Here is a 15689-nt window from a genome sequence, read left to right as displayed (position 1 = left end):
ATATAATATTTTCTCTTCCCTTTTATATGAGTTATTGTTTATATTTCTATCTTTTGTAAAGTAATCAAAGGGAAAAAAAGGAGAATTTTTTGCATAATTGTAATTATACAGGTAAGATTGAAGCAACGATGTTTAAACTTAATTATATGAGCTAAAAATGACTCACTAAAAATATTTTTTTTCTTTAGTGCAATAACTAATAACATGATAAGAGATATAACCTCCGAGTTCATTTTATGGAAATGCATGTGAATTACAATAAATAAGTTTACTTACTTCTTAATCAATCTCTTAATTTGTAAGGTTTAGCTAAGGATTTCAAAAATGGCAGCCTGATCTCACATATACAAATAATATAATTAATTAATATCAAATATAGTAATCCAAAAGGGTATTTCCAAATTTAGTAAAATCCCTAAAAGATAATTAACTTGATTATGTGTTAATCTTTAAATGCTTAGATATATATATTTATTTAAAGGATATATCTTCAAGTATTAATTCAAATATCAGAATCTTTTAAAGAGGCTATTAAAGAAACAACTAAGCAAAAATAATCTATTACTTCATTTTAGTTAAAATAATAATAGTAACAATGCACTAAATTTATAACCATGTATTTGTTTAAGATGATTTTGTATTAAAAACAATAGCTTATTACAAAAGAAAAACCCTCTTATTTGCAATTTTGGAAAGTTTTAAAAGATGAGAGAAATATTTAAATAAAATAAATCATGTGTTCTTGTAACCATTCTTAACACAGATTCAATTCTATCTAGTAATATTTGTATGTTCATTAGATTTTAAGTTTTATTTTACATGTATTATAACTAATTAAACTATATAATTAATCATATATATCATGAAACAATTTAACAAAAAGAATTTATTATATATTCAATATCATACTCGAATTTCAATAAATTCGAACTTCATTCCAAACAAAAAAAATCAACAATTCAATGTGTAAAAATTAATAATAAAGAAAAAGGTAACTTGAGTTTTTATAGGCAAACACACAATACTAAATTAATTCAGACACTTCACGATCAAGTAATAATAATTATGTCAACAACAACAGTAATTATTTAATATATTAAGGTTAAATTATATGCGTACAATCAAATCTGTCTATGGGTTTCCTTCAAGAAAAGATAAAAGTAAAAAAAGAACAACAACTTATTTTATATATTTTAGGGTTACGACGATTTCCCTAACGAGCTCTTAATTCTAATTTTGTTTTTTTGTTCCTGATATTAGTCGGATACATTCTTATTTTCTCTCCATATTTCAAGTTTTCAAATGGTAAGGAAAAATATTAAAAATATAATATTAAATTTTCTTTTATCTATCCGATTTTAAGTTTTCAAGTTTAATTTAACATTTGTAGTTAAAGTTAAGTATGCGTTATGTTTATATAAATATAAATATTATATTATTGGGTGTTAATAAGCCTTATATGATCACACAATGGTCCTATAGTTACAACATTTTGCATCTAATTACGAAAAAGTCTATAAAAAAGAAAGGAAATAAAGGTAAATATAGCAATGAATTAAATTAAAAGAATTAGCATATATATTGCAACGTTATTAAAAATAAATAAATAATTACCGGAACAAGCATCCAGAGTTGGCATGCAATATTGGCACGTGGGAGGGAAGATAGAAAACGTTAGATAAGAAGGTGAGAAGGGGAAAGGGGGAAAGGGCGAAGGATCCAATGCACTGATTAATTTTATAACTCTTTAGCGTTTCCTCACCTTCTTCAGTTGAAACCGTTTTCCATCGCTTTCTCTCTCTTTCTCTCTGACAATTATATCACTCACTCACAACCTCCATTATTATTTATTCTCTCTTCCCTTCTCCACTTCATCTCCCTCCTCCTTACTTCTTCAAATCTCCTTCCACCGCCCATTCGATCCCTATCTCATTATGGCCTCAGAATTCCAAGAAATCTCCCCCGGGCCCCTCCCTTTGCCTGATCATCAGATTTCCTTGATCCGCCTCGACCACATCGACTTCCTTTTCGATTCCTTCTCCTCCATCAGTACTCCACCTAATTCTCTCCCCTCCCCTTCCCGTTCCGTACAAGATCAACCACCTGTTTCCATCTCCGCCGTTGATGATGATGATGAACATAACGACGGTTTCACAACCCCCATCTCTTCACATCATAAGATTCCTGTCATTCCACACTGTCCCCCGGCTCCTTCAAGACCCAAACCCATCTCCTTGTCCAGAACCTTGTCCCCGCGAGCCTCCGGCGTTCGTAGAGGTTTTCTAGTGTATATCTCCGACCAGATCGTTGATTCCATCTTTTCCGATGATTTGCTGCATCAGAAGAGTAAGAAGAAAGCTCGCAAAGACGACGATAATGGCGGTGAATGAAATTTAACTATCTTCTTCTTCTTTTTTTTTATCTTTTTCTTTTTCGATCTCATGACTTGAAGATCCGAAACGAAATCCTAAATCGTAAATGTGAAGTTAATTCCACTTTTTCCACCTTCTCTTTTGGGTATTTGCTTAATATAACTAGTTTACAACGACCCCTTTTTGCTCCTCAAAAGGAAGCTGAATTTGGATAATTATGTGATCCATATTATAAAAATATAATTTATTCATTTGAAAGCCTATAACCTTTATAATATAATTTACATTCGACGAAATACTATGCGTATTGAGTTAAAAAAAACTTTATATTATAATTTATTCATTCATTCATTCGAAAGCCTAGCTAATATGCCTTTGTCACATTTTCGACTCGTGCACCTTCCTGAGGGTACCTCTTTTGAAGCTGGTTTAACTTTAAGGGTATACCTTAATTGCATGAACATGGGGGAAACTTTGTTGTGTGAGCTTCTGGGTTTTTATTTTTTTATTTTATTTTTAAGTTTTTGAGTTTATAGAATGTTATGTATCTATCAACTATTTTAAATTAATCCCAAGTAAATATTGTATTTGCAATTCTAATATATGAAAAATGGTCAAACTTGAATCAATTCTATTTTTTTTGGAGCATTTTTTAAAATAGAAAGATATTTAACTTATTAACCCAAAATTCTATAACTCCATTTAAGTATTTTTTTTTTGTTGCTATCCATAAAAATTCTCTTTTTTCCGTCCTTCTAAATTTATTATAGACATTATATTAAATAGAGTATTTAATATAAAAAAGGTTAAAAAGTGTAAAAGTTGAAATCTACATATCAAATTAAAACAAAACTCAAAATTTAGAGCTAAACTTGTAACACTTAAATAAAATTTAAAGAAAATATAAAATAAAAATCAAACTCAAAACTCATTTTAAAATTTAATAGAAACTATATTCAAAACCTAAACAAAAAGACATTTTTCCAAACGAAAAACCTAAGTTACAATGCATATAACACTTGCTTTGAATCATTTTATTTTATTTTGATATACACGAGAATGCAAAATAAATTTTAAAATCGAATATAAATTACTCAAGTCGTGAATATAAATTAGCTCAATTTACTTTATTATATTAAAAAAAATGCTCCTAATGGAATGTATTTTGAGAAGTCTGTTACGAAATAATAATAACAAAAAAAGTAATTTAGTGGTGATTATTTATGGAGAATAATTGAAAAAAATAACAGAATAATTAAAGGTGATAGATAATAGCATAGGGTTAAAGGAAAAAGGTGAAATGTGCATAATGTAGGTTGATATCATTGAGCTAATTAAAAACATATTGGTAAAGTTAAAGCATATATGTTGGTTTGGATTTTAATGACACAGATTTTTGTGCCAAACAATAATATATTTTAGTACAAGATTGTGTAAGATTAATTTTAGTAATGAAGAGGGAATTTGCCCCTTTATGCATGTTTTGTCCCTTTAATCATTTAATCACATTACCAAAAAAAAGAAAGGAAAAAAACTTTATTGTATATGATAATGGATAGAATGTTTTGTTATCGTTATTTTGGGTTGGTAATTATTATACGAGAGAGTAGTTAGGAGTAGTAACGGATCCAAATTTTTTATAATATTGTAAGAGTGTCACTGTACTGCAAGTCTACAATCCTATTTTTTTTTAAAAAAAATAAAGTATTATTTAGCGTATATCACTTTAAAATTAATATTAAAATACAAAAAAAATCGATAATGTACTGAAAGGTGCACGTGTCTCGTTGGTCTCTACATAAATCTGCCGGTGATTAGGAGAGTTGTCGTGGATAACGAGATGAAAGATATACGTTAATACAAATAGCAAGATGTAAATTTGAGATAACACAATTAGCAAGGTAATATAAACAATATGTTGGTGTATCCAAACAGTCGGTGGACTTTTTTTTACCCACTCACCTCGATTATATGTCGGTAAACGTCTTCTTAGTGAATCGATGAGATATTCTCTCATTAGGGTGACATTTTATATTCTTTACTGTATATATATAACAATATGTTTGACGTTTGAATTAGAATGAATATCATAAAACATATGATTGATTTATTAGAAAGGGATTGTCTATTTAGGTTTAAAATGGATGAATAGAAAAGTAGGTTGTAAAATTTCTTAAATACTTTGGTTTATGATTATTCTCAAATAAACTATACAAAATGATTAAAGTATAGGACAATCTAAATATGGATGAAAAACTAAAATCCATAACGTGTTTGAATTATTTTGAACCTAGCTAGCTAGATCTTAATAGATGAGGCTTATGATTTTTCTCAAAATATGCAACTCATATGTAGCAAAACTAGTAAACCTTCACTATTAGATAGAGAATAGGAGGCTGAAAGAAACATAGTATTTCAATGACTATGACCTTATATCTATATTTTATAAGTTGTTTTTTGATTTTCCATAATTCACTTAAACTAATGGGTTGATTTCTACGTATCATGCTGCTCCTTTATTGTTCTAATTTATAAATTTCATGTTTTACTTGTTTTCATGTGAGTTTTGACTCTTGAGAGTAACATGGTTCGTAATCACAATAAACTTTTCTTGAATTGAAAATAACCTAAATGATAAAAAAAAGTTTAAAGAATTGACCGAGTCGGATTTTTGTGTAAAACAATAGTTCACGTAAGTTGATGTATAAAATAGAAAATTTAAATAATTACACTAAAACATTTAAGATAGATGGTAAAAAACATAACATTCAACCAAAATATATTTACACTCCGTACAAAAATTAATTATAATGAATTTTAACTAAATAGTAGTATGGAGTGCAAATAGTTTTCCATTTTTCTACTTTTGGAAAAACTTTTATGTATTTATTTGAGTTATTAGGTGTAGAAAGGAAGAAGAAAAACTAAAAAGTATAACTTCCCTAATAACAAATGCAAGATGGGCCAAGGGCTAACCTATTGAGGCCCATCCGAAGGCCTCTTCAAAGACTTGTTGTCTGCAGCCCACAATCCATTGAACGGTAAACTGGGGAAAGGGATGAACAATTTAAACAGAGACTTTGAAAAGTTTAATACTAAAATCTATCCATTTTTTCTATTTGATTCAAATTTCTAACCGATATTTTCATAATTGGTTTTTAAAAACTAGAAGTCCAAAATTTTTCAATAAGAAAACAAATAAACAACTTCGTAACATAGTTACCTAAATATGAAAATTAACTCTTAAAAAACCTAAACTATAATTAAAAAAAAAAACATAAAATAAAAAATCCAATAATTACAATATAGTCCAAACAAAAACGTAATCTACAAGGACTACTTTAATTTCCAACTTTACTTTTTGGTTATCAACGTTCTACTAATAGTTTTAAAAAATTGAGTCAAAATTTGAAAATTAAGAAAATAGTTTTCAAAAAATCGTTTTCGTTTCTGAAATAGGATGAAAAGAATTCAACCATGATATTTAAAAAAGATAAAACAATCATAGAGACACGAGAAGGAAATATATTTAATTTCAAAAAATAAATGCAAAAGACCAAATGATTACAATTTTGGTTGTATGAACAACTATATTGAGTGTATTTATAATTATAAGAATTGTCTACTATGATAAAATACAACTTACTACATACATACAACATGTATGTCAATTTTATCCTAATCAAATTATCAATAATTTTAACCACGATTTATTATTCTGGTGCTGACAATAAAAATAATTGAATTCTTAAACTTTTAAAAGTGTTAAAATTAGACTACACAATTTAAAAAAAATGAAAATGAGAGTCTTTAAACAAAATGAATTTTAATTTTGAAAATTTAAATGTAATTACAAATTGATGTGGTGTTAATACAATTTAGATACCAATAAAATAAAATAGAAAAAGAATGGAAAGAGAAAAGAGAGGAGAGAGGAGAAAATGGGAGGGCACTAAGGAAGCGACGTGCAAGGATGTAATAAGAAACCGTTGACCGTTGACCATTTCATTTTCCTCCAAATAAAACTTTTTTTAACGGTAAACCGATTTCCTCTCTTCCACTTTTCTTCGCCTTTCTCTCTTCAAAGAAAATTAATTTATATTTTGTTTTTCTTAAAGTTAAATAAATTATTGAAAACGGAAAAATCAATAAATTATGAAAATCAATAAGTAAAATAAAAGTCAAATAGAAGCTCCACAATTTCCTTCTTAATTCCTTGTTCATTCTTCTTCTTCTTCTTCTTCTTTGAGTTTCCCCTTTCAACAGCCACCAAAAATGGAGCGCAAGAAGACGATGAATTGGGATGGACTTCGAGATGACGACGACGATGATCGATTTTTCGAGTCCATTGAGAGAATGTCATGCGCCATGCCGGAGGATTTGGCTTCCTCTTCCGACGACGAAGATTTCGAAGACAGTCGTATGTCCTTTGCCTCCGTCGTCTCCTCCGCCAAACACGACGAGTTCAGAACCTTCGCGATGACTTCGCCGATGACGCCGGAGTACGACATTTGGATGGCCGCACCAGGATCCATTAAGGAACGGCGCAAGCGATTGCTCCAAGGAATGGGCCTCAATAGCGGCAAACAATTTCAGAGGCTTCAGAGCAGGGAATTTCAGCGGGGGGTTTCGAGGAAATTAGTCAATAATACTCAAATTTCTCAACCAGAAACCGTTGGATCTCCAGAAGTTGTAGATCAGAAACAAGATGCACCAGCGCAAACGCCATTGCCGATTATGCTCGTTCGTTCACGATCTGATGGAGATATTGATACGTTCTCCATTTCCAGGACACGGAAAGATGATCTACTCGGAAACGTTTCGAAACAGCGTCTTACAAGAACTTACTCGATGATAATGGCGTCCAGTGCTCGGATGTGTAATTATCCTGAATCGATTAGAGTTTCGCCTAACGATTGTAGCCAACAGATTGGGAACGGTTCGACATTGTCGACGGTGTTCTCGAACAACAGGTTAGGGGCATTTTTTCTGATAAAGAATCTGGACACAGGAAAGGAATTCATCGTGAATGGATACGATCAAGACGGAATGTGGAATCGACTTAGCGATATTCAAACAGGGAAACAACTTACAATGGAGGAATTCGAGAAATGCGTTGGATATTCACCGGTTGTGACGGAATTAATGCGAAGAGAGAACGTGTCAAGAATTAACGGGTTCTTCGGCGATAGGAAACTCAACGTGAATTCATATCTATCGAAGAGTTTGCGAATGAGTAAAAGAAGAGGAGCAGCTCTGTTGAAGAACATCAAAGGCTCGATGACAGGTTTAATCGGGGAAAAGGACAGGGAAATTCATCAAGCCCTAGAAACAAAACTTAGCAAGAACGCATCCTCATCCTGTCCTTCTCCGCCGCATCCATCAACATCAACAACAGCGGCGCCGACGTCGTCAGAGTGGGTAAAAGTGAGACAGAGCGGAAAATCATACAAAGAACTGTCGGCGCTACATTTCTGTCAGGAAATCCAGGCGCATGAGGGATCAATTTGGACAATGAAATTCAGTTGTGATGCTAGATTATTAGCAAGTGCAGGTGAGGATCGAGTAATACATATATGGGAAGTGCAAGAATGTGAAGTAATGTCAATGAAACCAAATGAAGAAGGAAGTATGACGCCGCTTCATCCTTCCATTTGTCCTTCACCCGACAGACCCGCCATTGGAGATGCATCAGCTTTGTCATCGGAAAAGAGGAAGAAAGGGAAAGGGATTTCTGGAAGTAGGAAAGGAAATGTGATTCCAGATTATGTTCATGTTCCGGAATCTGTGTTCTCACTTTCTGAAAAACCAATCTACACTTTGAATGGACATCTTGATGATGTTCTTGATCTCTCTTGGTCTTCTGATTCTCAGGTCAGACTCATTACTCTATCCATACTAACCTTTATGCTTTCCATTTTTTCTTTTCATATATGTTTTAATATTAGCTTGGTGACCTCCTAAGCTTTTATTTCGATGTTAAATAAATTATTAAATTTACCTCTTCAAAGTTAAATTATGTCAAAAATAATTAAATAATAATAATAATGACAAAATCCAAATACACGTGTGACTTGAAAAGAGAAAAAAAAAAACGTGAACTCACTGTATACCATGTCATCAAAATCCACCAATATGTACAAAAAAAATTCATAAAAAAAAAAAGAAAAAAATTAATTTTTAAAAAACAGATAGGTTGATAATTAATTCATTTCTTAAAAATAAGAAACTTATTTTTATATTTACGAAAGGAGAAATTAAAATGAAAAAGTAAAAGCTTTTTAGAAAAGTACATTTAGGTTTTAAAACATAGAAGACAACATCAATTAACAACACATATATTATTTTTGTTTTTAATAAACAAAAAATTAAAAGCAGAATTAAACCTAAAAAATTGAAATGATTACCCAATTACTCTAAAACTGTAGGTTATTTTAAAATATAGTAAAATAAAATAAAATATTTACAAATATTTCAAAAACTATACCTATCAACAGTGGATAGTTCTATGTATTATTGATAGATTTTAAATTTTAAATTTTTGTTATAATTGTTACCAATAGACTATGAAATTTGGGTATATTTATATTTTCTTTATTTTTGTGATTTAAAACAAATTTCCATTAATTTTTAAAATTGCAAATATTTGAGAAGAAAAAAAAGTTCAGCGTTGTGTTTGGAATTTTAGCTGCTGCTTTCATCTTCAACGGACAAAACTGTAAGGCTATGGGACATGGAAACCAAAAGCTGTTTAAAGATGTTTGCTCACAACGATTATGGTAATTAATTAAGACTCTTTTCAATAAAGAAATATAATAAAATTGTTGTTAATAACAAATATATATGTATTATGATTTTATTATACAGTGACATGCGTACAGTTCAACCCAATGGATGATGATTATTTCATAAGTGGAGCATTAGATGCAAAGGTGAGGATATGGAACATTCCAGATAGATATGTGGTTGATTGGACTGACCTTCATGAAATGGTCACTGCCGCTTCCTATACACCTGATGGCCAGGTTCGTTTTCAGCTGTCTTTATTATGAAAAATATTATTCAAAAAAGTAAAAAAAAAAAATCAATGGATCCTTATATGTATGTGCAGGGTGCCGTAATAGGTTGTCATAAAGGAACTTGCCGAATGTACAGCATAGAGGGTATTAGATACATTCACATCTCTCCCTATTAAATTCTAATCAATTAACAGTAATAATCATAATTATTATAGTTAATTAATGTTGTTTTACTTTAACTTACCAATATTATTTGGAGTATAGATTCCAAGTTAGAACAGAAGCACCAGGTTGATGTGCAGAGCAAAAAGAAGAATCATGGAAAAAAGATCACTGGTTTCCAAGTAATTAACCCTCTTTCTGCTCTTACTTAATTTACCTAAAGTTAGAATTTAGTTGACTAAAACTATAATTTAGTCTTCGGGGTTTGATAAACTATCTACTACTATTATTATTTTGAGATTTTATTGAACTATACAAACTAAATTTTAAATGTGCTAGGAAAAACTAGAACCGAACTTATAATTTAACCTCAAAATTACCTTGTATCCGAACAGTTTGTTCCTGGGAGCCCTACTGAAGTGCTGGTTACTTCTGCTGACTCTCGAATTCGAATCTTGGAAGGCACCGACGTTACTCATAGATTCAGAGGTAAGAAGAAGACTCTTATCTGAAATCATGTCACCCTGCTGGAAGGAGCCGTAAAGTTAGAAAGGAAGAACAACAATTCAAATTCCAATATTGTTCATTGTTCTAAAAGCTTAGAAACTTTTTATTTCCCACTTCAAAACACTTTTCAAAATTTATGATTGGTTGATAAAATAGAACTGATATTATTGTTGGATTATCAGGTTTCCGAAACACAAGCAGCCAAATTACAGCTTCGTTCAGTCAAGATGGGAAATATGTGATATGTGCAAGTGAAGATTCTCAAGTTTTTGTATGGAAGAGAGAGGAGCCACGAAATCCAAATTCTGCAAAGAAAGGTTTGATGGCAATCAGAGGTTACGAACACTTCCCATGTAAAGATGTTTCTGTAGCAATCCCCTGGCCTGGAATGATAAGCGGCGAACCGCCATTGGTGCAAATGAACTCGAAACGACATTCAAAACGTGGCTTGACGCAGCCAGCTTCAGCCGGAAGCTCACCAACTCGAGACGAAAACAACTCAATAGCAAACAATAAGAAGCAGTTGCCACCTCTACCAAAGAAAAATAACAATGCTGTGGAGAATAATAACAATAATAACAATAATAATGGTGGTAGTACCTCCACAACTCCTCCGGATGAAGAACAGCAGCAGCAAGCTCAAGTTACTCGCTCAGAATCCAGAACTGGTGAATCACCCAGTTCATCACCTTCAGCTTCTATCAGGCATGGTGATTCACCTTCTTTGTCTTCTTCTGCTGCCATCAGCAACAACCCAACATCTTCCTCCTGGTCTTCCTCTTGGTCCTGGTTTGATGTCGGAAACAGCCATGGCCACCATGCCATCCCAGCTACGGCATGGGGATTGGTCATTGTGACTGCTGGGCTAGGAGGTGAAATAAGGGCCTATCAAAATTTTGGACTGCCACGTAGGATTGGACGACAGACTAATTTCTGGCCAACTACATAGTATGTATAATGACTGGTGACCAAACAAATTTCCACGGTGTTCTCCTTAGGATTGGGAATTTGCTTATAGTTTTGCCATATCATAGAACTCTTCTAGTGAAACTCAGTGCAAGGATAGAGTTCTCAACACATACAGGGCTAAAATGCAAGCTTCCAGGAGGTTTGTTTCAAAGGCTAAAGCTGCTGCTTTTGTAGATTATTACATACATCAAAGATGAATTTCAGAAAGTAAAGTAAAAGTACCATATACTTGCCAACAGATTTTAATATTCAACCTTATTACCTTATTTTTTTTGTATATATACTAGAATGCTGGTAACTATTGAAGAATTCAAGCAATACTTGAAATATCCTAGGCAGGATAACAAGTTTTAACCAGAGTCGGTCATTAAGCCATCTGGTGTTCTGTTTTTTTTTAATACAATCAGGGAATTCGAAGGAAATAAAATAATATCGTTGTCTCCTGAAATTATCTCATTGATATTATTCCCAAATTCTCCTTCAAACATTGCTCAAATTGTAGATCGATACAATTTGACTGAGTGCAAATGGTAGAATGAGCAAAACAATCAACTTTGTTGTATTGGACTAACAGTGCCTACTCAAGTGGTCAAATGATTTAATTTCTTGCATCTAATTATTGCTTTCAAATGAACAGGTAAAGCGTAGACTCTAGAGACTCCTCAAAAGGTCTCTTTGAAATGAGAGTTCATGGTCAAGCCTTATAAAAACTTATATCAAGTTTTATAATGGGGAAAAAACATACTAATTAAAGTAGCACAATAGCCATAGTTGTCTGGAAGGCTTTTATTGTTTTCAGAAAAATGGAGGTAGAATCACCCATCTTCTTGGATATTTTGGCCTCCCTTCCTTCCCATCAAGAAGCTGCAAAAGACACCAAGTCAACATTAGAATATATAGGAAGAACAAAAAACTGTAGATGAAGCAGTAACCCTTTTCCTAGACAAAATTTATTTTAGACATTTGAATTACGAAAAGCATACTAAATTGATTAAAAAGCTCAGATCATGATAAGAAAAAGAGCAATTTGATCATGATGGAATAGTTTGTTAGTTATGAGGAATTAGACAGCACATATCACCCTATAAACTTGATCTAGACTTCATCAATTGAAAACCAAGGGTACTAAATTAAGCATAAAACTTATGAAAAGCAAGAAATGTACAGTAAAAGCCTTCCAATATATCAACGAGGGGAGTGCATTTTACATGAACGAGGAAGCAAATAGTAATCATATTTTCCAAGTGGCGGTGTTTCGCAATTGCCCATTTAGTCATAATGTAGGTAGCCGCCATTACAAAAATATAACCAGCAAGAGTTTGTGTTGAAATATTGAATCCAAGCCATTGATAAATTTCAGTTGTGTAGTTAGCACAAGTTACAATATTGAAAAGGAATCCACGGGGAATTTTGTAGCCTCCCTTTCCACTAGGATCTCTAAGATTCTTCAATATGAGATGACAATATTGGTTGGATATATAATTGACATAGCAATTCAAATCCAAAACCAATTTTCATTTGGATGTCAGTCACGGGGATGTAAAGTGGGTGGTTTACATAGTAGCTCATCAGAGCTCCAAAGCTCCAGTAGTATTAGCAGCAACGGAAGACAGTAGACAAGCATGAAGTTTCATGGCTAAACCTATGAACAAATAAGGTCTCCATGATCCACTTAGAGTAATAAAGGGACCAATAGTACATGGCATAAGTCTGGACAGGGAAGATATGACGCTCATCTTTATAGCCGAAGAACTTATAGACTGGAAAGTGGTAAAACATGGGATAGATAAGGAGTGGCCCCAAATACTCCAACAAGAAAAGTGTTCTAAAAGAAACCTGGGGACCAAGGTCCTTAAATGTGATGGTCAGGTACTCCAAGTTTCCATTGCAGTAATCTTGGAGTTTCTTGCTTGAGATAAGAACAACATGCCTCTCTTTTGACCCTGGTTTTGCAGGTAAGGTAAGACGCTGTCTAGAAGGATAGTATTTTCTTCCTGTTGGATAGGAGAATATTAGAGAAGATAATCGGTGATTTTGAGTTTTGAGAGACATAATCTTTATCCATGGTGCAAAAGGAAAAAACTAATGAAAACTATAGCAAAATTCACAAGGAATTGCCAGCAAGTATAGTATCAATTCATGCTTTAGTTATCCAGAAAGACAATAGAAAGCCAAATCTAGTGCAAAATACATGCACAGAAGTTATATCTGAACTCCTTTATTATCTCATCAAAGGCGTAACTGTATATATTAACTTTTGGGTGCATAAACAAAATCCAGGAAGTGATTGTAAGTATACAAGTGACAACAATTATCTCCATTGCTATGAAGCCTTTTAGATATGTGGAGGTTCCATTGTCCTTATCAATTGCTATCAGAGCCATGTTTAAACATAGTTGTGTGGGTAATAGTGAGTCTTGTGGACAAATCCCTAGATTTGATCAAATTTGGGCAACAAGCAAGTAATAACTCTATTAGAGGAGTTGATATTTGTTCTATATGAGGAGATTGAGGGTGTGACTATGTGGTCGATACAAATTGTGTTTCACATAAATGATTCATGGTTGTACTGTACTTGGCTTTGAAACTAGGTAGATAAGAGCAAACTCTCATAGGTGATCAGGGGTAGACGAATGTGGGAAGGTTCATAATGGTACTTTGTTCCAGGGGAGGATTATTAGGACTGCAAACAAAGTCCCACAACCATTATCTCCATCGGTATGAGATTTGTTGAGGTGGTTTCATAAGCAAAACCAAGGGCTTATGCCCAAGGTGAACAATATTTTACCATTATAGAGATATGTGGGGATTTTAAATACTTATCATTAAGACCTTGGTGCACTCTAAATTTTTTGTAATCACTCCAACTGAGATATCATGGTTTTTTCATTAAGCATTAAGAACAGAGCAAGCATGATCCTAGTAGAAAACACTAAACCTACAGCTTAATCATCCAGAAACAAAGACAACGTCACTAAGAATAGCCCCATGCAGGTCGCTCACCGTAGCCTACATAACGCAATGCATAAGAACATCGGTATAGAAAATCTAGAGAACAGTGAGATTACAATTTTCAACTCTCCATCGCACAAAAGTACCTTTCAAGTTTTCAACTACACTGCAGCTTACCTAAACTCTGCGATTAAAGTAGAACCAAACGAAAACGAGATTAAACAAGAAGCTACTCACCGAATCATTGATTCGAAGGCCACTGATGATGAATACTCTCAGACCTTCATAGCTTGAACAAAGTGTAGACGGAGAGTAAACAGCAGTACTGATTGTTGTTGCTGCAGCAGCAGCTAGGGATTTAAGAGTATAAAAAAGAGAGGGAAATGAAGGTGTGAGAGATTCCATTAATGGCGTGAAGTTCGAAGCTCTGTGGAGAAATAGAAAATTGGCGGACGGACCACTTGGTTTGCAAAAGGGGAACTGCGAAAATGTTAAGTCACCTTCATCTGCCGCCCAAATCGGTTGGCCGTTGGCCAAATCCCTCCGGGAGTACAAAAAATGAAAATAATAATTATTATTATTATAATTTTTTTAAATGGACAAATAAATAATTTGTGAAAATCAATTATTTAAATGATATATTTAGTATGAAATAAACAGTAACATATATACACATACATACATCTATTGAATGATATATACATTAAGTTGCGAACACAATAGCAAATATCAATATAATTAATTATATTTTAATAATTTAAATAAGTAAATACATACACAAGTAAATACATACATAAGTAAATACATACGTAACTAAATAAATAATACGGCCGAGTTGCTTTGCATTTCATTTGATGGCGTGCAGCGCAAGCAATTAGTATTGTGCTTTGAAAAATAGAAGAAACAGTGAGAGAATTTTGGCGGGAATGAGAAATGGAGGCCCCAGGAGGCGGAAATGGAGGTTTTAGTGCACGCGCCACCGTAGAAGATATCCGGAGACGGCTGCTTCGACCGTCATCGTCACTTCACTCTCCTCCGCCGACGCCGTTATTCTACTTCTTTCGATAATTTCACTCGGTAATGTTTTCAATCTCCTCAGGATCTGAACTTCTATAATTTCTCTTGATTGATTCCAGGTTTTCTCTCGGTAAAAATGCTCAAGACCGAAATTCCTCGCAATTCGAGGCGAATTACATGAGGCTGTCCTGGAGTCGAGAAGCAAAAAAGGGAGAAACATCAAGCAAGGAGAGGAAGCTCGAAGATTACTTGGATCCGGTTCTTCTCTCTGCAATTTCTTCGAAGATCAGTCGCTTGGAAAAGATTCCGAAGATAACAGTGAAGAGAAAGGTTAGGGATTTCGAGTGGGATGTCGATGAATTGAGGATGTGGACGGAGGATACGGCAGTTGGAAAGGAGAAAATTGATGCTGTTAATCTTGGTAACGACTCTGATAATCTCATTGAAAACGATGTTGACGGAGATGTTAAGTTTTCTACTCCGTTTCAAAAGTTTGAGCAGAATGCATTGGTACTGTTCGAATTATGAATTGAAATTGAAATATTGACTAACAAATGTACGAACTATATAAAAAGTTGAATAGAAATAAAAACATCATAGGCTTCTGTCTGTTCATTTGCATCTTGTAGTCATACCTGTACCGCTTCTGAGCTGAAGTCTCCATCCCAATCTTCAAATTCCCGGTCCATTT

At 33.1% G+C, this 15689-nt stretch overlaps 1 protein-coding gene across 1 annotated transcript; it reads left to right on the top strand.

Moving 5' to 3' along the window:
• Positions 1-6578: 6578 nt before the first annotated feature.
• On the top strand, positions 6579-11295 carry LOC101206616 (WD repeat-containing protein 44). Its single transcript, XM_011655326.2, has 7 exons — positions 6579-8246; positions 9061-9151; positions 9240-9397; positions 9484-9535; positions 9656-9735; positions 9949-10042; positions 10243-11295. Exons 1-7 carry the CDS (start codon positions 6648-6650, stop codon positions 11007-11009), a joined length of 2841 nt encoding a protein of 946 aa, XP_011653628.1. The 5' UTR covers positions 6579-6647; the 3' UTR covers positions 11010-11295.
• The last annotated feature ends 4394 nt before the right edge of the window (positions 11296-15689 follow it).

This window comes from Cucumis sativus, chromosome 4, assembly GCF_000004075.3.
Source record: "Cucumis sativus cultivar 9930 chromosome 4, Cucumber_9930_V3, whole genome shotgun sequence".
Lineage (NCBI taxonomy): Eukaryota > Viridiplantae > Streptophyta > Magnoliopsida > Cucurbitales > Cucurbitaceae > Cucumis > Cucumis sativus.
The sequence above is the reverse complement of the archived record's forward strand: the minus strand, read 5'-3'. Positions and strand labels throughout refer to the sequence as shown.

Bases quoted from the DNA above. Each gene is read 5' to 3' on its own strand.
- LOC101206616 (XM_011655326.2), top strand. From the start codon at position 6,648: ATGGAGCGCAAGAAGACGATGAATTGGGATGGACTTCGAGATGACGAC. The intron at 9,152-9,239 runs GTAATTAATTAA...TTTATTATACAG, and splicing joins GTTTGCTCACAACGATTATG to TGACATGCGTACAGTTCAAC. The intron at 10,043-10,242 runs GTAAGAAGAAGA...TTGGATTATCAG, and splicing joins CGTTACTCATAGATTCAGAG to GTTTCCGAAACACAAGCAGC.